The 24,551-nt window shown below is 35.4% G+C and overlaps 1 protein-coding gene across 13 annotated transcripts in view; it reads left to right on the forward strand.

Annotated features, from left to right (window-relative positions):
* RGS7 (regulator of G protein signaling 7) overlaps nt 1-24,551 on the forward strand; it is a gene marked incomplete at both ends in the record, with an annotated part of 251,354 nt that overhangs the window by 96,431 nt on the left and 130,372 nt on the right. For all 13 annotated transcript variants that reach the window (XM_080615558.1, XM_080615559.1, XM_080615561.1 and 10 more), the window contains one exon: nt 11,345-11,441. In XM_080615558.1, the coding sequence (XP_080471684.1) occupies nt 11,345-11,441 (97 nt within the window). The remainder of the gene's footprint in view (nt 1-11,344; nt 11,442-24,551) is intronic.

A 24,551-nucleotide genomic window follows, 5' to 3' on the forward strand; every position in this document is an offset into this window, starting at 1 on the left:
TCAAGTTACTCTGCTGCTATGATTTTAGTAATTTTTAGGAGAATGCCAGGATTTTGTGAATACTATAAAATCATTTACTCTGTCTGAGGAAAATAGGATTTTAAATTCATCTTAGAATCAAGCTGATATAACTAGAATCCTGTACTAGAATAATTTTGGAAATGTTGAGAAATTATTACTCAGATGGTGGCAGTTCTGACATTCTTTGCAAAATACCTTTCATTGTTTCAGTTACTCTTTTATTCAATTATACTGTTCCATAATAGATTGCAAAAATACCTTTTTCTAAATAAAGCTATTTGACCTGAAATATTTTTTTTTATAATTTTGTTTTGTAGCAAAAAAATGTGTGTGGAACTTCTTTTGTTATTACTGCTTTCTGAATATAACACCTGTGACCTGGGTTTTTTTTCATGTTCTTATGGGAAGCTTGATTAATTTGTATAGTTAATGATAGATGAACAAATGTTGCTAGACATGAAGAGATTCGTCATTTTGTCAGTGAATGCCAGGCTAATATTTGTATACCTTGCTTGTCTTACATAAGCTTATAGTTTACACTGCCATTCCTGAATTGCTACTGGGAAGAACTATATTAGGTAGGTTTGTTTTTTATCATGAAAGTTACTGGAGTGTGTGTGTGATGTTCTCAAAAGCAGAAAAAGATGAACAGGCCTGGAACTTCTACTGGCTCAAAGGAGGTTATAGGATTTTTAATGAGAAAGGCAAACACACTGGTGTTACTGAAATGCTGGTACTTAAATCTTATAGGAAATGATTGAAATGCTCAGTTTCATTTATTTCAATACTCTTCTTGATATGTCTTTTGCATATAGTATATACCATGATTGTATTTTCTGTGGACTTTATCTGTTCTGTTTCTGTATTGTTCAGTTGGCAGATTTGTACTTCAGTAATTCATTTGTTTTCTTTTACATTGTTCTTAAATTGAAAATGGATGAATTAGACATGCCTTAAGAACCAACACAGTCAGATTATCTGCAACTGTCTAGTTTCTGTCTATTCAGATTAGGTCAAATATTTGTTTTCAAATAAGTTGTGTAACAGAGGATGAACAGACTACTGTGAAACCAATCCATCTGTCATATAACGCTACATGACTGTATTACATCAGTAGCCCATTTTTTAAAAAAATGCCAAATATAATTGATACTGAAATCTTACCACAGTGTAATACAATTACTGAGAACAATGTTTTACAAGAGCATAGTTTACAAGTTACTGGTAAAAATCTGTTTTGATAATAGCAGTTGTGTTTCTGTATTTAATGGAGTTTGGTGCCTCAGAGCAATTTAAAGGACCAAGAGAGCTAGAAATTTAGTTTTTATGCAGTATCTCAGTTCCCTAGATGCTGAAATATTAGAAGACAATCAGCTTGCCTTCTTCAGTCTTCCCTTACCACAGGGCAAAAAGCAGTGTAGAAATCACCAGAATATATTGAATTTTTCTTCTCCACTTTTGGTGAAACACTGGGACAGGTTGCATAGAGACGTGGTAGATGCCCCATCCCTGGACACATTCAAGTCAGGTTGGACAAGGGTCTGAGCAATCTGATCTAGTTCAAGATGTCCCTGCTTAATGCAGAGGGGTTGGACTAGATCATCTTTGGAGGTCCCTTCCAACCCAAACTATTCTATGATTCAATGATATTAGTGTTCCCCCTTGCCATTTCATTGTAAATGGAAAAGTAATCCTCTGCTTTGGTCAGCATCCTCATCAGCTGTTATAAACAGGCTCATTTTCCAAATTCATATTCCGTTTTCATATAATTGACAGAAATAACATTTCAGGATAAACAATGTAATTTTAAACATTTCTTGTAAGTACTTCTCCCCTCTTCAGCATTTGAAGAATAATGGTGTTGAATATTTTTGAAAAGGTCTCCTCCTTGCTTGGCAATAGCTGCTCCTAAAATGATCTGCTGCTCTGATGTTGCTTTGTAATGTTCGCAATCATCTGACAAGTGAGAAAAAGAGATTCCAACCATTAGTAACCAATGGTGTAAGAAAGCTGTTCCAATTTAGAAAACATCTGTTTTTGTGGACTTAGAATTAAACAATACTTTGCAGTAAATGCAAGTATTCTCCTGGGGAATGCCACTTGGTTTTTAGGCATATGAATATATCATGACTCTGCTCTATCCTGTATCTCATATTTTTGTTAGTATTTTTTATGAAGGCAAAATGCACTTTAACTTTTTTAGTTGAGTTAGATATGTATAAGTATTTGTTTTGCATCTCCTACAAAAATGTGTGCTTGTGTTTTCTGCTTTAAAATTTTAGCCTGTATACTGAGCAGTGTACCAGAATATGGTCTGGGTTTTTTTTTTTTCTCTTGTTTCAGTTGAGTTTTGACATTTTGCTTTTTTACCTTCTTGGAAAAAAATCCAAACCTTTCCAGCATTTTTATAATGTTGCTTTGAAAAGTGCATTTGAGATCTCAGAAGTCAGGTTTCCAGTTGAGCTTGCCTGTTTCTGAAATATACTGGAGACTGTTTTTTATGTCAGGACCATCATATCACAAGCTATCAGTATAACTCAGGAAGCATCTTGGATTTGAAAGACCATATTTTAAGATACAATTTTGCCTAAGAAACATTAATTCTATCACTGGGATCACAGTTTAGAAGCTGAAGTTATGGCCCGACAAATTAATAAATATTATTTATAGGTTTAGTTGCTTAAAAAAATATATTCTGAATGAAGTATTCTTACAGAAATCCCTCTATTAATATAAATTATTTTGCCAAGACTTCTTTCATCAAGCTGTTTCTTTATCAAGTACCCATAGTGATTCTTCCTTTTCCTCTGTCTTTCTAACCAATGTTTCACACCTGTGATGGAAATAATAATTTTACTGAAAAGCAGAGATCCAATTTCCAAAATTATCATTGACTTCTGTTGTTTTGAAATTTCACTGTCTGGATGTGGTTTTTAACTCCTTTGGATAAGCTTTCTCTGGTTTCGTTGTGCAACACTAGTGTTCAAGGCTTCAGAATGTTGTATTTCTAGTTAGTTCTAATTAATAATTTCTAAGTTCTAAGAAAAGCATATAAATAAATGGAAATACTTTTCTTTTTCTAGCTGGAATTTAACCGTGAAACCCATTCATTCACAGTGGTAAATTCTGCATAAGTGCATAGATTTTTATCTTTTCCATATCTGATGGTGGCATTTCCTAAATACAGAGAACGCTTCTTGGCTTGGAAAGGCCAGAGTAAAAATAAATTATGAAGTATTAATAGTATAAAACAATTTTAAAGAATATTTAAATTATTTTTCAAGTGTTTAATTTAAAGGATACCTTTGTCTTTACTTAATAAGGTTTTCTGTTGTTTAAAATTTCATGAAGGCCAGGGAGCTGGAATTGCCACCCACCCAATTTCTCATATAGTTAGCATAGCATTTTCTGTAACCTTTTCTTGATTCCAAAGCTGCATCAGTGTGATATATTCCCCCAAAGTTACATGTTTTTTCTGTAATACCTATTGAGTAGCTTTTACAAACTACTTCAAATCTGCTGTTCACTGTCCAGCCATATAGCATTAATACACATGCAGTAAACTGGATTTATGTCCTATATATTTGGATGTAGGACTCTTAAGTGAGGCAAAAAAATAATCTAATTGAAAACAATGGAACTAATAGCCCATGCTGCGTTATGGGTTTGTAGACATAGTTCTGGCATAGAATCATAGAATCATAGAATAGTTAGGGTTGGAAAGGACCTTAAGATCATCTAGTTCCAGCCCCCCTGCCATGGGCAGGGACACCCCACACTAAACCATGTCACCCAAGGCCTCGTCCAACCTGGCCTTGAACACCACCAAGGATGGAGCGTTCACAACCTCCGTGGGCAACCCATTCCAGTGCCTCACCACTCTCTCAGTAAAGAATTTCTTCCTTATATCCAATCTAAACTTCCCCTGTTTAAGTTTGAACCCCTTACCCCTTGTCCTGTCACTACAGTCCCTGATGAAGAGTCCATCCCCAGCATCCTTGTAGGCCCCCTTCAGATACTGGAAGACTGCTATGAGGTCTCCACGCAGCCTTCTCTTCTCCAGGCTTCCAAGCAAGCCACATAATTACAGGTTAATCACAGAAGTTCAAAATATGCTTTTAAGTTATCCATCTTCCATAAAGTGTTCAAAAGCAGCCAGCTAAGTTCTATTTCAGTAGACTATTTATATTTTTCAGAATTTTTAATTCTGAAACTGTGTATCTGCCTCACATACTCTCTCTTCCAAGTAAAACTTTGTAAAGTAACTTCGTAGAAAATTCTTTGCTGTGCAGTAGTTACCAATATCTGAGCTGCTAATAACTTTAACTGATTTTGCATATTCTATGTGATTTCAGTAAACTTTACATGAAGATTGTACTTTTTGCCTTTGAAAGAACATATCTAGAAAGGGATTTATTTTTGTCAACTTTACTACTAGATAGCTCAGAACTACTGAAAGGTACTGAAAAATACTGCTTCTTTTAGAGTAGCCTAGCTGCATCTCTGTTACTGCATGCTCATTCATTGTCCCTTGAACTCTTTGCTTCTCCAGGTATTGATACCCAGAATTCGGTATAAGTGCTCAAAATGGGCAAAGCACAGGAATTAAAAGCGGAAAAGAGCTGCTTGTATGATTTGTATTAAACTACAAGCACTTTTAAAATTAAATGCTGGGTTTGTTGATTAAGCATTTTTGATGCATCAGTAGTACAAAAATATGCTTAAAATTATCATTCCCAAAGCACAGTTCTAAATCAGCAAAGTGTGCAGAATCTAACATATTAATGCAAGTTCAGTGGTGAACATGTAGTGTTGATGGCAGGGACAAGCCCAGTGGGACTGTTCATGTAATTAGAAAAGAATCAGGTCTCAATAATAATTGCATGGAACTGAAATTGTTTTTCAAATAAATTCAAAATAACCTAAATTATTCTTAACAAATGACAGAAGCTTGCCCTGCACTTATTTAATGTTAGCAAAAGCTGCTAATATATATAACGCCAACCTTGTTTTATAACCAATTTGGAACATTACTTATTTGCTGTACCTGACACAGTACAGATAAATAGGGCAAATAAATTTGGTTCTTAATTAGAAATTCAGAAATTAAGAACTACAAATGCAGATACAAAAGTGATGACAGATAGTGGTTTAATACAGAGTTTTGTGCTACATGTGAAGCCAAAACATCTTTAGCTTTCCACTCATATTCTTTCTGAGGAGAGAGAATGCACTATTTGATCACATCGGTGACTTCCTACTGCAAAAGGAAAGGAACATGGGACGGATGTGTCAACATCATAGGTATATGTAGTACATGAGACACTTCAAACTATCTCCATTGCATCCATTTAATATGATTGGAAACTTCTGTGTTGATTTGAAATTTAATTTTATGGTATCAAATAATTCAGGAAATAGAGGTTCTGAAAATAGGAGATAGGTCGTTCTTGTATTCTTTTCATTAAGTTATTCTCTAATGTAGTGTTCATCAGAGAGCACTTAGGGCAGTTCCCTGTATTGGTAGACAAGAGAACAATATTGCCTGACAGCATTTTTTTTTTTTTAGCAAGCTCAGATAGTTTTGCATGACTGTCATTAACAGTTTGTTTAATCTTGCATGTTTTAAGCCATCTTTCAGCATTGTACTTTAGTCAAAAATCTAAATTTGATTTTCTGGACTTATGAATGTTTTGAACTTCTTTTTTTTTTTCTTCTTCATCCCAACTAAGAATGAAGAGTTGAAATAACCAAATTCTGTATTAAATAGAAAATGCTAAAGTCTTTGATACAGAGATGTCAGACCATCTCATTATTACAGACTTGATTTAGAAAGAGTTGTCAGCACTCCTGACTGAGATGATTTGCTTTAGTTTGTGAGCAACACTGACATATTTTAGCTGGTAATCAGTTTGCCTGTATCTCTGCTTGTCAGTGCAGCCTCCCAGGATTTATAGCTCCTGTATTTTGTGCCCTTTTCTTCTCTGTGATACAGATTAACTTGCTGAACAAAGCCCCCTGGTTCACTGAGTTGGGCAGCTCTCACGTGGCATTATAATGATTCAATTAAAGAAGGATATTGCTGTGATTGTCGGCATGTGTAGTCCTGGCAAAGAGCAGCTCACATGGGAAGGGAGAGAGTCAGAGGCTCCTAAAGTGTAACTCTGATGGGGCAGTTTAGCCATTCATATAAATCTACAGATTTTTTGCCTCAATGAACCACATCAAAATAGTTTCTTACAAATTGTCTGCATCCTGCAATTACAGGGTTTTAGCTGATGGAGGTCTCAACAGAAAATTTGTAGTATAATTGGCAGCATGAGACAGAGCATTTGTCATACAGTGGAGTTTCAAGAGAGGAGTGCTATTGAAAGGATGAGCAGTTACAGGTACTTCATTTTCAGTATAATGCTAGCGAAATGAGAATATATTCTGTACAGTTAATAAGTGCTGGAAAATGGAAAAAAAATTGCCATTACCTTGAAAACAAGCAATGCAACTTGTTGCTTCATGTGTGTCTCCTTATGGGGGCTGGCTAAGGAAGGCCTCCTGCAACTGCTGGCCAGCCACACTACTGAACTTGGACTTGGTAATGTGTTTGACTAGGGAGGGGAAAAATTGCCTAGGGAAACTCGGTTCATAGTGTAAGAAATTATTACATATTGTAACTTGGTGTACTTTGTTAACAAGTTTGGATGAGGTTTTTAGTTACTTCCACTGTGTTATTCCACCCCTTCCTTTGGGTAAAATGATGAAATATTTTAGCAAAATTATCAAAGCTGTAGTATGGGCGGATGCCAGTATACTCAACAGCAATTCCCTGTTCTGAGGTACCATAACTGACTACAAAATTATGATTAGTTTCATTCAAGAATTCCTAGATAAAGATTTAATTCCCTGGCACTGAAATTTGTTTTAGTAATAGAAATTGAATTGAGATACCTGTAAATGTGTAGGTAGGTCAAGGCTTCAAGCATTAAAATGCATGTCTTGAACTTTAGTTAGTTCCAGACCATTGCTTCCCTTTTTTAGTCTTGGAATCCTTGTATCTAGTGACCATCTTCATGAGGAGTTGATTTAGCCTTGCTTTTAAGGGAAGAAAAAATTCTTGTACTGCACTAACAAACTTTTTGAGCTTTTGACTTTTGTCATCTTTGAGTTAATTAAAACCCCTACTTCTTAAGAATCAGTGATGCTGAATTATGGTGCAAAGGGATAATTTTTGCAAGATATGTGGATGATTAGCAATAAAATTCATATTTAGATTTAGAAATTGAAAGATCAGGGTCTTCCCAAACCACACAGAGTGAAATCTAAGTAACCATAAAAATTCTGCTTCTAGGAGTTGTATTCATTCCGTGTAGCTGTAAGTAGCTAAAGGATACTAGTTCTAGTTTCTTGTCAAGACTTCCACTGTCAGTAATTGAGAAAGACAGATACCTTTAGGTAGTAACTGACGATTAAAGATAGAAGGGGTTAGTTGTAACTTATATGGCAGAAACCTCCTATGGTCGTATCAAAGAAGAGAAGCCTACTAATAAGCCTAGTCCCTCAGTGGACTTCTAGCAATACACAATATTGACAGCCATCACCTTCACTTCCCATTTGATAATGTTTAATATCTCTTTCCCAAGGCCAGATGCTCTGTGGGCTTGTTAGCTCTCTATGGGTTCTGCCCCTGAGGTAAGTTATGCATGTCTCCATGCCTAGTTCCAAGTGTGTTTGGAGCAGAGTCGGTGATCATTATTCAATGGCTCCTGTGTCCTGTAACCTTTCTATTACAGGATATTGTTATCTTCCTTTTTGTTTTATGTAAGGTGCATTGTCACTGTTGTCAGAATTAGTCTTTGAAACAGATTTCAAAGAGTCCTTATGTGTCAGGTTGAAGACTGCAAATTATCTTTCACATGGAGATGAGTGAAATTTTAAATATTAATATTAGAAATTTGGTCTGAGGTGCCTATGCATCAGAAGATTAGTGAGGTTTTGTCCCAGTTAGAATTGCCTCACTGATAAACAAACGGCACATTTTTGATAGTGTATGTTTATTTAGAAATGCTCGTGTAGAATCTGTGCTTCACTGTGAACTTCCTTCTAGCTACCCCTTTCCCTGTTAATTGTGCATAATGATAACTGAAAATCTAACAGATGTGTTTCTACAACTTCCTTTTCTCAAGCACATTGAGCTTCATTGGAAGAGTGATAGGGAGGCAGCTTTTTGTATATTTGTTTTCTCCAAGTTCTTTGAGAAGGTTTAGGGCTAAAAAATATCCCATTGGATATTGGCATGACCCGAGCCAATCAGGTTTAGGTAAATAAGCCCATAAAACAGAAATGTAAAAGCCTAATTCTGAGGTGAAGTGAAGGAGTTTATGTTTCACATTTGAGTGTCGAGTCAGGTGACTCAGAAGCAAACAGTGATACATCAGCAAGGAAAATTATTATATTGAGCAGCAGCTTGTGTTTCCCAGATTAGAATTCTTGAGCAAAATTAGATTAAGATTTTCTTTCATTATTCTAATCAAACTATTCTGCCCTTTTCATTGTCTTAGATCATTGTTGATAAATGACAGACAAGTGCCTTGAGTGCTGCTTCCCAAATATAATTGAGATGTTTTTCAGTTGATGAGATTATACATTTGCTGAATTTAAAGCAGCTAAAACAGAAATAGGGACTGCATGTATTGAAAGTTAAACTATGCACCTGCATATGTTGAGTTAGGTGGGTTTAAATCTTTAATTGATGTGTTTGATTGTTGGGGTTTTTTTTAATTTGCCCTTCATTTTATTGAGTTCTTACATTTAAGATAACCACAAAACACATGACCTTTTGGATTTGTGCTCAGAAACAGACAAGACAAAGAAGGATTTTGTAGCCTAGCAGATAACATACAGAATCACAGGGCAATGGTATCTTATCAGAAGTCTTCTGTTGTGTTTTGTATCTTGTCTCAGAACATTCCCTCTCACTTATGCAGTAATCTTTGCACACTGAATTAATCAGGCAGTTCACAATGAAGCTGTCTGGAGTGGGAGCTGCCTTTTGCACAGGTGTTTGCTCCTGACATGGAACAATGATCTGAGCTAAACGGCCAAGGGAAGGTGTACTTTTGAAGTGCAGACATCCTAGACCTTGCTTTGCTAATCAAAGCCAGAGAACTTCCTCAAAGATACAGCTTCAATCAGAGTAAGGTTTTATACAGTTTAGATTAAATCTTATCCATGAAGCAAGTTTAGGAAAGCGTATGTGCATGTCAGTTAACAATATATTCCATATACCCTTGAAGGGCTGATTACTGACAGCGCTAGGAATACTAGGTATTAAACGTTTGCAGTCTTGTGTGATCCTGAGAAAGAGATAACTGCATATCATTACCTGCAATGTCATGTTCCAGGACTGTGTCCTACATTTCTAGTAGTACTTATTATAATACAAAAATACCATTATCACATTGCCTTACGTATGAATTGCCTTCCAAATTTTGTCCCAGTGTAACACACATTATTATGCACTCTGCAGTTCTAGAAATATTTCATAAGCTTACACTGCATGCATGGAATTTATCATCAAATTTACTTCTGTTCATTTCCATAGAAGACCATGCATCTATGGTTATAATTTACTTCCTTGTTTAAAGCAAAGATATTCACCTGAATTCCAGTGACTTCTTATTCATTTAAGGACTCAGTAAGACAGTTTACCAACTGAATTTAGGAGTTGGAACAAGCCTCCCTTTATTATACGGATAACAAACATAGGGACAGATTCCATTTCATAGCATTTTGTCTGCTTGACAATTTCTTCAGAATAATGTTAATGGCCTTTTCTATTTAAATAATTGAATTCCATATCAGATGAAACTCATTACAATGAACGTTGGTTCTTTTTTTTTTTGTGACATTTGTACATTCCCTAATTCTGAGCAATAGACTCGGCCTTCCATATCTTGCTAACAATATCTGCGTCTTGTGTGTACTTTGTATTTTGAACTATGTCACTGGATTTTTGTTCCTTGGGTTGTTAATGTATGATCCGTAAGTATATGCAGCATTCAAACCTCCAAATACTCTCTGTATAAACCTGTTTTTCATGAGCAGTCGAACTAATTGATTTTGGTTTCATTTTTGGCATGAATTTTTGTTCTTTTTCGTATATACACCACTGGTGACCCTTCCTTTCCTTTTCCTGGCTCTATACAACTTCCCATTGGGCCAATTAATGCACAGCTACAAATAATGCTGATTTGCTGTTTGCTAATTTGAGTCATCTGACTTCTGTGGAAAAAGATGTATAACAGAATTTTGTCTGTTAGCCTCTTTTCTCAACGCAACCCAGCCACAAATTCTTTGGGAACCTACTGGGGGACAGAGGTGATTTGACTGATGAAATAATATAAGCTGCTCTGTCACACAGAGTTTTTCATATGGAGTATGTTGGTGATTGAAGGAAAAAGGAAGGATAGTTGTAATTATTTTATTGTGATATCGTTGAATATTTTGAGGAGTTAGACATTCAAAAAAAGAAAATGGGAGTTATCTAATGTTTAAAGTTCAGTTATGAAATGTGCAAGAATAAAAAATAGCATTGTCAGCCAATGACTCTATCTAACTATTCATTGTGTTTTCCAGTAAAAGGGCTTGCTGTTCATAGTTCACATGAAAGTGACCGTTTGGGTTAGACATAATTTATAAAATACACAGGCAAAATTAACTTAAAGAATTGAGTTGGGAAAAATGAACTAATGTAAAAATATTAAATACAGCAAAGTGATTTTAAATATTTTTATACTCTGTTACCTACAAATATCTTACATTTCTGGCTCTGCTGTTTCCAGGGATGAAAAATTGCATCACATTTTTTTTTTCCTCTTCTCAAAAGAAAAAAATTAATATTTGGTTTGAACTTAAAAGCTCTATTTTTATTTTGAACAGACTCTTTGAGAGCTGTATCAGTCCCCTAGAAGGCTGCATGAGTCTATTTTGCTTTTATATGTGGTACAATACCAGTAAGACAATCAAAACATATTCTATATCCAGCAGTGTTTTATAACTACTTCTTTTAACTACTTTAACTAAATCTCTCTGTTCTCAGTTGGTATTTCTTTCTCAAGAGACTTTGAGTACATAAAATTTTTTAATGTTGTCCAATAATAAATTACTTGCAGGTTTTTTTAGCCTGTTCAATAAAAGTATAAAATATTAACTATAAGTTTAAAAAGAAATACTTGTCATTCTGAGAGATTGATCTAGGATTTCCTGGAGAATTTATTTTAGGAAATAATTCTGAATTTCTTTATTCTTTCTTTCTTTTACCTATGTTCAGATGGAAGACGTCATAGCCCGTATGCAAGATGAGAAAAATGGGATTCCTATTCGTACAGTCAAAAGTTTTCTTTCCAAGATCCCCAGTGTCTTTTCTGGTAAGAGTAAAAGTGCATTTCATATATTTAAAGTTTCCACACTACCTTATGTAAGGGGGAATGCTCAAATGGAAAATCCTTTTAACTGAGTGCTATGGGGAATTCACAGTCATATGTTCTGGAGGAGACATTGCTGGAATGATTTAATTATAGAAATTTTTGATGTTTCTCTTACATTGGAGTGAGCTTACACGGGGATGCTTTTGTCCTATAAATTAAGTGAAGGGAATACTTTATTTACTACCAAAAGTAAGTTATCTGAGGATGGCAATATTTTTATTTCAGAGTTCCTGCATTTCGGATCTTGAAATGCAAGGTCTGATTTTAGCCTGTTTAGCTAGTTATGAGTTTAGCGTATAGGCCAGTATATGAAGATAAGAATTGCCATAGCAGCAGCAAAAAAGGAAAACCATCACTGCACTCTGCAACTGATACTGAATTGGGACTGTAGAAATGAATTGAAACGTTTATGATCTGCTTTTGTAAGTAGCTGCCTGTGCCTTAGAAGCTAAGGTTGAGATGTCTGTGGTGATCTGCAAGACAGCTATAAACATTATAGCTAATTCAAGTCAGTATCATCATATGCACCAAAATCTTTCCATTTATTAACTAGAATAATATATCTATTCACTTATTTTTATATCATTGTCTGCATTTATATGTGTGGATAGATCTCTTTTTGTGCTATCAGTGAGTATGGAGTTCCTCTGAAGTAGATGCCATTGTTAAGCCTACTTTTCCTGTACTCTGATAACAGTTGCAGTTTTTGTAATGGAAAAGGTAATCCTTGTGTAGAAAATATTCACAGAAGTTTGTCCTGTACAGAACAGCAAGAAGAATTTTATACTTTAATTTTAAACCTTTGGAATGTTTTTGCTAATGAATAATTCTGTCACAAAGAAGGAAACAGTTTTACAGATGAGCAAAATGTCTTTATGATTTTAGAAACTACTTGAATAAAAACTAGTCTCTGAAGAGTTGACTTACTTCCCATAAGTTCGTACAGCATGACATCCTGTTAAATGATCCATATTAATTGCTGTTCTCTGCCTTACCTTGTGTGCTATGGATTTTAAATTAGATAGACTATGGTTATTTGTATAGCAGGAGACACTATTTATAAAAATATTTTTTTTCACTGGAATAGACATCATACTTTTTTAAGGTTGTGTTAGAATATATATACAGTAGTGCACCAAAGTCACTGATACAACTTCTGGATTGAGGCATTAACTCTATCAACTGCAGTGGGAAAGAAAAAGCATAGGAGATTTTGGGGTTTCTTTCCCTTTGCAGGTTTTCTCACTCAAATACCCAGGCAGTAATTCTTTCTACACATGACTAAGAAATCCACTGAAACAGCAAAACTGTCATTTGAGTTCAATTAATCTACTTTCCTGTCTCTGTCCTGGATGGATCTGAACTCTTAAAGTAACAAGTTTCCTTTAACGTGCTAGGAGCATGTATGTAGCAAATAAATCTCGGCTAGAACTCAAAACTATTGATTGCTAGGAAACATGGGAATATTATTCTCTAAGGATCCTTATGATAATAATGAAAATGTATATAATAACAACTTACAGTACTGTTATTACCCACAAAAGCATCAATATGAAAACGATAAAATCAAGAGGAGATGCTCTCCAGTTAAAATATATATATATGCTCATATATATATATATGTATAGATATATCTTTATATATCTGTGTGTCTATTCAAAAATCATATATTATACCGAGTCATCTATCCAGGACTATGTCCCATAAAACTTGGAACTTTGCAATTGTTTGTTTGTGTGCAAAATGAGTAGATCTGCCACAATTAAGTCATGTTCCTGCAATGACTTAGAAAGACGTGGAAGAGTCCTTTACACAACATGTAAAACATAACATGTAAAAATTAAGGATATCCATAAATTGTCTGTAGTAAAAAGGTTTTATGGGCAAACATTTTCATTATGTTGTTATAAAAGCAAGAGAGATATTTTTGTTTATTTTTATTTCACAGTGTTACTTCTAAAACAGCAAGTGAAAAACTAGTTGAAAGAGCAGTCACTTTTCAATGCAGAATTACTGACACTGTCTATGTAAGGATGGCTACATTAGTAAAATCATCTTGGGGAATGGTACTTGAATTTAAGCTTTTAATAGTATGTTGTGCTTAAAACAAATAGGATGATATGATTGTATTATCTTGTTTATGGAGTCATTCCTTATATGTTTTTACAAGTAAAATATCCACACAGAGAAACATTTCAAATGCATAGAATTCTCTATAGGCTTTACATTGTTGTGCTTCAGAAAAAAAAAAAAAAAGAAAGAAAAATAATGCTAAGATTATTTCACCTTGTGAAATTTTGGAAAAACTGATGAATTATTTTACTATTTCTTATATTAATAGAAAGCAAGTAAGTTTCTGGTGTTGATATTCATACATTCATTTTTGTGAGCAAGCTGCTTGAATTAAAATACCATTTTTGTTCGCTTGCTTTCTTGAAATCTTTCAAAAGCAAATAATTTAGTTTTTTTACCTGATTAAAATATGCTTAACATGAGTTTGCAGGCTACTTGATGATAAAGAATACAAACCCATGGATGTGTGCTAATTGCTATTCATATTTTTATTCACATCTAGGTGTATATTACATTGACTTTATGCAGCGAATTATTCTGTACTGTAAATTCACTGGAGATGATGAATTGCAGACCAATTTGGATGATAGCACTCCAGTCACTTACAAGCAGGAGATGGAATGGATTGTGAGAAAGAACCCCAGTCCTTGACTGAGCTCCAGTATATTGCATATGCCAAGATAAAAATCTCTGAAAACAAGGCAACAAAACCAGAGATGTTTGTACCTATCCTGGTTCTTTACCTCATTCCTTAATGCCAAGAGATTTTTCCTAACTGTTTAGCATTAATGATGTTAATGATACTTAGTCATTTTGATACAGAATCTATACAAAATCATACTTCTTTTAATGCAAGTAACTATGGCAGACAACTTAGTATATTACAAAGTCTTTGTCAGAAATTATGGGGCTTATTATACATAGAAATAAACAATTATTGGAGGGGGAAAAATTCATCCTTGTCTAATTCCAAGTGGGATTCAGCATAAAAGAATTAGTGGAAGTACAGCTTTGGTAGCTGACTACTCTTACTTGTGCTGCCTGTAGACCTGCAACCTATTGTACTCATCAGTGAATATCTGTGGTGTATTTTAGTGTGTCATGACAAGCAAGAATAAATATCAAACACCCCAGAATTATTCTGTACTGTAGCTTGTTGGGCTTGATGAGCTAATGGTTTCATTGCATTCAAAGCTTATTTTGCACCAAGATCTGCATCATTCATTGATGCAGAACAGATATTTAGTCTCCATGCCCAGTGTGTTTGGATTATTTTTTTTTTGAGCTACACATGGCTTTTACAGCATTATTCTATACTGACTCATCCTGACACTAGCTCACTGCCTTCTGGGGCCTGTGTAGCAGTGTACTGTATCCCTATTACAATTTCAGCCAAAAATGAGTTTTGTGAAAGACCTTAGCCTTTACATAGTCTCACTGAATTACCTCATCCAGCTAGGGCTTCTGAGGGTAAGTACAATTAGGCTTTTGAGCAGAGAGAATGTGCTGTAGCAGATGGTCTGTAGTGATGGTTCACCTCAAGCTGAGTCACCCACGATCTTTCTTGCAAGTAGGCTTAGACTGAGTGCAACAAATAGATGAATTTGCATGCATAGCTTTGCAGAAAACAGACTAATATATCTATGTGCCCTAGTACACTAATGGCTGAAGCCAGATATGCTAGATTATATTTTAGATCTTACACTGTTCACTGTTAATGGAAATTCTGCTGGAAATTGTAGCATTGCTTTAGTCTTGACTGTTTAAGGGTGTAAGCAGTGCTATGGTGCAAACCGTTATTGTTTGAGTAATAGCTTCCTGTCTTTGAGAATGGAATAATCTTTTTATTACGAAAAATATAGTTTGCTTTTGGTCATTCACATTATAATCTTGAATGTGAAAATCACATCAGAGGCTGCATTTTAAAAATTGCATAGTTCTAGAAGTGTATCCTCTAGCAGAGCCTGAACTATCTCTGAACTGAATTTACTATAAGTCAGGTGAACTGGAAGTTTCTTGAAGGAAGGATTGAGTTAGTTTTCTCAGTAGCTTTAAGCATAATTACACGTCTGGGCTTCTAAAGCTTGGCTTGAAGATGACATGTAGTTTCCCATGTGGATCTTGGGAAATTTGACTTAGTTTTAATTATCCCTGTTTATGGATCTCAGTCACTTTCTATGGCTGCTGCAGATGACCACAGTCATGGACACTCAGTTTTCGGAAGGCAGAAGTTTAAAATAGTGGTCAATGGCTGACTAGACTGCAGTAATGCAGTACCTCCTGTGTGCTTGCCGTGTAGTCGCAGTAATGTTATTCATCAGCTATATATTATCGTGGCTTTGATTAGAAACTCTAAAGACTCCAAGGAAAAAAATAGGCAGGAGAGTTTGCTCTTTCTATGTGATTATGTGTTTTGATGAACAAAGGAAGGGCTTGCTGTTGTCTCCATGGTTTTAAAATGTTTTGGAGGAATGAAGAGGATAGTTTATATAGACATCTTGCCAGTCAACAGTAGGAATTGCGTGAAGGTTGTCACAGGCATTCTTTACTAACACTGATTAGCACATTAGGAATAAAAAGATAGCAATTTGCCTCGAACATGGTTCAGCATTAGGGCTGGAAATGGATAAAAAAACTTGCTTGAAATGATGAACGTAGGGAGTCTGACATATGAATCATAGGGATTAGAAGGAGCTCTAAAATACCATTTTTATTTTTACTAAGGAGAGACAACAAGTGAATGCCAAAGTTTTGCTGTTCATTTTCAAGCATAAAGAAGCATTCAGGGTTTACAGATAAAGGACTGGAGTAGCCAAGAATTTGCTTTGGTGGTCTTTGTGGGGTGGGCAACTGCTTTGGTCAGTATCAGTACTGAAAGCTTCATGAGGTAATAATAACATGGATATTTCATTATGAGAGATGTAGTGATATAGTGGTGTCTTATGGTCATTAGAGGTGATCAGGACTTTATAGGACTTTAAAGTGTATACTACTTGGGTATAATTGGTGGTAAATAAAATCTGTGGAGAGTGTGCCAACTGAGTGGTGTGTAAGCATGAATGAGAGACACTGATGTTTTTATTGAAGGAGTGAGGAGAACTATAAAAATGTAAGCTCAATTAAAGAATACATACATAGATGGAATAAAAAATATGCAAGGAAAGCATGTTCATACTAGTTGTTACTGTCTGTTTCTGATGTGTGGCTCAATAGTTTTGGAATTCACAGCTTAAACCAACAAAAATAGGAGGAGATCAGTAGAAAGGTGGGTTTTAACATCTCATAGTCAAAAAGGAAGGGAAAGGATTCCTTTACCCTTCCCAGGAAAATATAATCCATGTAGTCATTAGTTTTTTTCTCCTAGATGTGAAGCTGATATTGTACCTTTTCCATATAGACATCGTATTTTCCCAATTTTTAGACAGATTATTGCTATTGTATGCCATTTTTAGTCATTTTTTTTTCTGATCTCCCAAAATGCTTATTTCTCTTCTACCTGGGAAATTGTTAAGATAATGAGATGTTGTACTTTGACTAGCAAATGTATTCTCATAATCATTAGTTAACAGTCTTTATTTGAGCACTAGTATTACTATGCTTAGTAAAAATAGAGAATTTATGTGTTCAAACATTAAAAAAATTCTGCTGAAAAGCAGAGAGTCTCCTGGTCAGATGTAATGAGAGACCCCAGAGGAAAGCAGTGTCATCTCACCCACAAATCACAGGTGGGTGAGCCTAAGGAATGATTCACGGGAGCTACCTGCAACAGTATTGCTTGTTATATAGAGGTAGGCAGAAAAAAAAAAAGGAGTGGTAAAATAAGAATTGGATGACTCAAGGGACTAATAACAAGATAGAAAGCATTTTTTCTGTCATTGGTTTTGATCCTTCCCAGTTGAGTAATGATTTATTAGCATCTGATGACTTTTCAGTGCTGCTACCTAGAATACAAGATAAGCTCTACTGCTTGGATTGACAGAAAAACGCACAAAGGCATAACACCTCAATCATCCAGTACCTTTGAAGCAAAGTAATTTTGTGTTATAGGTAAATACAAGGATTTGGGAACTTCCATTTTTTGATACCTTTTCCAGACTAAATTAACTATGTGTGAGAAGCTGGGATTCCCATCTCCCAGGCCTCTAATTTTATGGACCCTATTTTTTTTAATTTTCCTTTCAGTGTCTTCCATGCTGGGTTGACGACAGGTTTCTACTTTCTTCTCTTCTCGCCATTCCTTCGTCTCCCTTTTCGTGCGTTCTCCTAGAGGTATAATTTAATAGTGGAATCATTGCTGGTTTCTTTACACCAAATCAGACTCTTGCTGTTTGCAAACAGTATTAAAATTGCAGACTCAGAGCCTCAGTGACGTTCTAGTCTTAGTAAAATACTCTGATGAAGAGATCTCTGTCAGTACATGAAGGACAGAAGCTGGGTTATTCCCTCCCCTGTGCCTGTTCTGAAGGGCAAATATGAGCAGGAACTTGCCATTTTTAAAGTTTCACTTTTCAAAGCAGAACTTTTGAGAATGAAAAGTTAATAATCCTCTATCCCCAAATGAATAGTTGGTTTGAAGTTAAAACACCAATCTTTCTTGTGCTTTGTCTCCATTCATCACTTTGTCAGAGTGACTGATTTGCATTCAGATGTTAATGGTCTTTTGGGAGAGGATATTTTTAAAGAGGAAGCTGGTTCTCTTGTTTACTGAGATCATGTTCATGATTTTTAGAGTCATGGGTAGAAGAGATTGACTAAGTGGCGCCGTAAGATTGGACATACAGTCATTTCAACATAGTGAGGTAATTAACTGATTAATGAGTGGTGTTTTGTGTGCTTCAAAATTTTAGAAAAAGTGTATATTTGAGTGCTGTCTGCATACCTTCACCTCCTGTTTCTGTTTGTTTGCCTGCCTGCCTTGGTTGCATCACTGACATTGTAACTTGGCCAGAGAAGGGTGCTCTTAAGCTGCTTAAAACTTGACAGAACTTTTATATGTTATGGAAAATCACCTTAGTGACAGTGTTGCAATTGTGAAGCTCAGAATGGCCATGTGACAAGCTGTGGTGGGCTGGGATCAAATAAGAGCTGAATACTCTTACTCACTTGAAATGAAAAGTGAATGAAAGAAATTAAGAACAGTTTCCAATAACTTTAATGCTCCAAGATGATCATGCTCTCCATTTTCATTTTAAGGCATGTGTTAACATCAGACCTTTAATAAATCATTGTCAGAATTAAAAGCTTTTCAAAATGTGAAAGCTATTTTGAACAGAACAAATTCTTTTTTAAACGTTGTTGCTTCCTCCTGCCCAAACAGCAACAAAAAATTGTATTTAGATATATTCACCTTTCACTTCTGTGGTGATTGCATTGGGAACATTAGTAAAAAGGAAAAAATATAGAGAAGAAAGTCTGAGGCAATTTTGCAAAATTGTTCTAGGAAACTGAAATATATGAAAACCCATTCAAAAGTCTTTTAAAGTAATCTGTGTGTAAAGCAGTCATCATAAATGTCAGTTCTCCTAAAATCAGTAGCTATGAAAAGCTTATTTTCACAGACATTTGCAAAAGAAATAGGAGTCATGCATTGATGGGCAAAATATCTTAATAATTGTTCTCTTGTTGTGAGATAGGAGATTGCTGGGAATATTCATCTTATTTGTTGTTCGTCCACACAAAGTGCACAGTTTGAATTAGATGATCCCTTTTTTCTCAAACGCTGTGTAAGGCCTTACAGCTCAGCATGTTTCCAGAGAAATAGCTGTGGTGCTTGTTCATCATAGATACAGATTTGTTCCTAGCTTTTCCTACTATGTTATTCTGTCATGAAAATACTTTCTTCTATTTTCCACACCACCTTCTTCCTAGCCAACCTGCATGTAAAATTTTGCCAGTTTTTTTAGTGGAATGGGGTTGCGCCTTTCAAGCATGAGTACTTTTAAGAGGAGTACAGGAAAACCTGCTGGATCCACTGTGGCCAAAAATTTACCTACTTTGCCACCCTTGATACCAAGTCTCTGGACATGTAACATTCATGGAAAGAGTGGGGTGAAATTGGAGCCCTGAATCAGGCTCACATCAACCTGAAATTAGGAGGAATTCTGCAATCTATCACAGGTTCACGTTAGGTAGTTTGCCATTTTTTCTGGCGTAACACCAGGTAATAGTTATATTTTGTTATGCTCATTTTATCTCAGCAATGAGTACTACTTGCAGAAAGCAGAGACAATAACCCACTTCAACACCCAGACACACAAACATGCCATGCGTATTTATGCCATATAAATTTTCCTATGGAGGCAATGCATAATATATCAGCTTAAAAAATTATTTTAAGCTGATATAAGCAGCCTCTGTAATAGTGATAAATAACATAGGCTCACTGTAATCTGTTGTGTGCATAGAGCCTTGTGGGAAGACAAGACTGGAATATGTCTAAGAGTGACTGTACGGAAATATATCCAGGGGTTCTATGAAAATTATTTTCCTTCCTTGCTATCTCTTGGAAATCTCTTAGAAAGACTTACTGTTCAAGTTGCATAGCAATGATTAAAGCCGGCACCTGTATTTTAAGTAATTTTTTTGATTAGAAGGCAAAGTATACTACTTGACTCCATTCATTATGTGGTACTTCTCTGACAAAGGCCTGTTTGTTTAAATCACATTTGAGTTTTTCACAGAGGCATACAGAAGAAAAGTGATTTCTGAGGACAAAGAGTTGCTACTGTGTTCACAGTGCTGATTTCTGAGATGGGAGGGAAATTCACTGCTCATATTAAGAATACAGAGAGGAAGTGTATAGCTGAACACAAATGAAGTCGTTGTTGAGTGTTAGTGGGGGTCTTACCAAAATGTGAAATATGTTTCATGGTATGCTTGATAAATAGTCTCTGGAAACTATCCCAGAAATGAACACCTGCTTAAAGATGAAAAGAAAAGAAACCTCTAAGGTAAAAGCCCTTGTGTCCAAAAAGTATTCATTGTCATGCCAACACCTTTGCAATAGTACATAGGATTTGTAAGTATCATTTTGAATGACCAAAATGTAGTCATAAAGCTGGGAATGTGTGTTGGTAGGTTCGGGTCTTGAGCATATGGTCAATTAGAATGGAACAAAGTAGTTACAGAGAATATCTGTGTGCGAGGATGTAGTTAGGCAGGTATTTATAATTGTTTTCTAAATAGAGACAATAGATATTAATACAATTGTGTTGTGAAGTATGTGTTGAAAAACATCCAGCTTTTTAATTTGTGCAGCGTTGTGGTGATTTCTTACTATATGTGCATAGGAAGCAATATAGACATATGGTAAGTATTGCTGGTACAGATACAAATAATACCTTCTTTAAAGGAATCCTGCTAGGTGTAATACAGTGTAAACCTATACATTTGCTTTCTTTTAAAGATGTTAAAATGCATCTGGGATAGTAGTTCCCCTCTTCCTCTTAAATGGCATCTAACATAGACTTTGTGAACCTAATTTCTTTCTGCTTCAGTTTTACCATTTTAGTACATGAAATTCTGTCTTATTGTCTTTAAATCTACTGTTTTAAAGTGTTTTGAAATATTTAAATGAACGGCATGCAAAGAGAAAGATTTCAGTTGGCCATTTTTACAGCCAGATAAATATAGTTGGCCAGCAGTTAAAATAATCACACCAATTAAGTCATCCCCTGGAGACTGTGCCCCTTAAGGAAGAAATCAAGTTAGCAGAATTTACAAGATGATTTGTGATTTAGCTCCTAATTCTATTGGTTCCACCTATGAGGAAAAAGACTGTCATTGCAGTTGCATCAGAAGACTGCAGACTTGTGTTTGCAACAGGACAGCAAAGAATAAATTCTAATAATTGTAGCTGTTTGTATTTCTGTTGCTGCTGAAATTATCAACAGACTAGTTTTGCATGGTGCTATTATCAAACAGCATTTGTACACTTTTAATAACAAATATCACCATAAAAGCAGGTTTTTACCTGTTAGTAGGATGTCATTTCATGACCCCCACCTCACTGCAAGTAAGCTGCACTCAGTGTAGCTGGCTCCTAGTAAACTAGGATCTAATATGCATCTGGATTGTCTGGAACTTTTTTTCTGAACAGTTGCCTAGTATGGGCCTATCTGAATGTTTGTTTCAGCTTGGGCATGTTTAGTGAAGTGAATGATCATGACACAGACTGAGCAGTCCTGTGTGGTATATCTGCATGTACGAGATTCGTATTTGTCAGGGATTCTGGGCATTTGTGACGGTAAGAGAAGCAGAATAGTAAGATCTGGGCTTTCGTTGCTTGGTTGTTACTGCATACTAGCAGTCTGAAAAACAAAAAAAAAATTGTTAAGGATTTTTGCTTTTTCTAGAGTTGGCAAGACATCCCAGGCCATGAGAATTTGAAATAGTTAAAACATTTTTCTCCTGACTTAGGACAAGAAGCTAACTTCTTAGCTTTCAATGTGTCAAAACTGAAAGGTTTTAATTAAAAAATAAAAATTAAAAAAATTCCAGAGCAGAATGAAAAAATGGAAATTTTATTTTTAGAAAACATTGGAAATGGGACATTTAAGTCTTTTAAAAAGTTTTAGCTTCAACAAATAGGTTTTCCAAAAATCCTACCCATTTGACATTGAAAAAGTCATAATGAAGTTCTAATATTATTTCCTACCAGCTGTGTCCTCAAAAAACTAAGATAAGTTTAAATTAGAAAGTAACTCACCCAGGAAGTAAAGGTAGTTCCACTCAGCTTACTGTGATTGATTATCACTATGCAAATAAATGGACCAAAGATATGAATTCATTTTCACAGATTATCAAAGTAATTGAATAATTGGAACAAAACAATTTGTTAACAGGAATTAAGAGCACTCAAATGTGTGATGAATGTTACTTATACCACTGCAAGCATTTGGCAGAGCCTATTATAAGATGCTCCTGAGCTTCACAATAGTTTAGAAATCTGCGTTCCAGTCTTTGCAGTTGGAGAATGAGCCTTGATGTTACAAAACAAGCATGTAAGCCTACAGGAGTTCCTCTGTTTTCCATGATCCCAGCCCCACAGACTCAGCAGTCCCTGAGGCCAGAGGATATTGGCAGCTTTGAAGGCCCAAAGCCCAGTGTTCCTGCTGTGCATCTTGCTGTTTCACTTCCACACAGCATCTTTTTTTGCTATGGGGGTGGAATATTTCAGTGGATTTGCTCTTGGTTTTCTTGTTTCCCCTGTTAAAGAAGATCACTAGAGTACATGCTGCTTCCCTCTGTGCACTGCTCCACAGAGCAAGGGTGTAGACCACAGTAGGAAATGGGCAGAGCTCTTGTAGCAGATGCCAGATAGTCAGAAGGTGCAGGCTGATGACTTCGGTGTCTGAGGAACGGAGCAGAAACCCAAGACTTTCCAGGAATCCAGGTAGAAGGCACAAATGAATTACTTATGAGGTTCTCCTTAGTCTTAGACATTGCCAAGCCTTGGGTAGTGGAGTCAAACTAATTGGAAAGCATTGAGAAAAAAAAAATTAAAAAAGGGAGGAAAAGGAAATTATTCTTAAGCTACCCATACCCACATTTTGTGGAATAATATTTTTTATTGTAAGGCCTGATAGTGCTTGGGTGTAGGAGCAAGCAAGTGGGACTGATGGGTGTTTGGTGAATGTTTCACTGTTAGAATAACGCAATGTTTCTGAAGGGTTTGAGTTGTGGCTGAGATTTTGGTTCCATTGTATTATTATATGGAAAGCATCAGATATGGGGGATTTGCAGGAGACGATTCAACCACCTCAGCTGTCCCTGAAATATTTACCTTTTGATGGATTTTGATAAAATGCTTTGAAAATGCAAGGCTGTTCTTTAAAATAGTATATATGTATTTTCCAAACCTGCAGAAGGGTCTGTAACCTTTTGTGATAAAACAGCTATACATGTAGTTTTGATATACAGACACCAGCAAGAAATATGCATTTCAGGTATTTCACCATATCCATTTTGATCTCAATTTAGCCACCAATGTGAACAAATATTCCTTTTATGCATTAAATGATTAAAAATTTCATGAGAGTAAGCCATTTAAAGCTGCTGCACAGCATTGTCACTTGGGTTCTGAATATGTATCAGGCTTGTGGAAAAATATTGGGGAGAAGGTTGATGATTAAGTTGTATTTTTCTGTCTCTTCAGGGATAAATACAAAATTAGTATGTGCATGTGGGGGTCTCATGGATGTCAGCACCCCATGGACTGCTTTGTGCCAGCATTTTTGCCCTTTAAACTTTTATAATCAATTGTGAAATAGTGAAAATGCAGAAATACTTTATAGACTTATAGACTTCTGTAGACTCTTCTTGTAAGTTTTGTACTTACTTATTGTGTAAGTAAAGTCTTGCAGACCTTAAACAAAATAAGTACGTAGTAAAATGCTCAGTTGTTGCCTGAAATACTTTATTTCTAGAACAAGGGAATATTTTGTGAATAGATAAAAGGCACTGGGCCAAACCTTCTTGTTAATGGTTTGTTTACATAAATTACACCTGCTCTTCTTCCCACCCCTTTAACCCTCTTGTGATTTTTCTAATTGCTGTCATCAGTAATCATTTCAAGTTTGATTTCTTATTGCTTCCATACTCTTCAGAGAAAAAATCTTCTTTGTTCTCTAGTAACTTGTTTTCTGCGTAGTAATAGTAGTATTTTTTGTGTTCCTACTGTTTGAATTCTAGAAGTGGGTGTTTTAAAACAATTTTATCAAGTCCTTTCATACTTATAAAGACATTTATTCAATAGAACAAATCAGAATTCTGTCTTAATGAAAGGTGGAGGTGGAATGACTCATTTCTGTTGGTTTTGCACCTGGGTTCAAATACAGATTTACAGAAATACTTAGGTAGGCCTTGCATGTTACCTGCATGTTTTCAGACTGTTGAAATATCATCTAAAAAATTTTATCGTGAGTTCTAAAATGCCAGACCACAAAGACATAGCTACAATGGTCAGCATATGTAAGT

This window comes from Psittacula echo, assembly GCF_963264785.1.
Source record: "Psittacula echo genome assembly, chromosome: 4".
NCBI lineage: Eukaryota > Metazoa > Chordata > Aves > Psittaciformes > Psittacidae > Psittacula > Psittacula echo.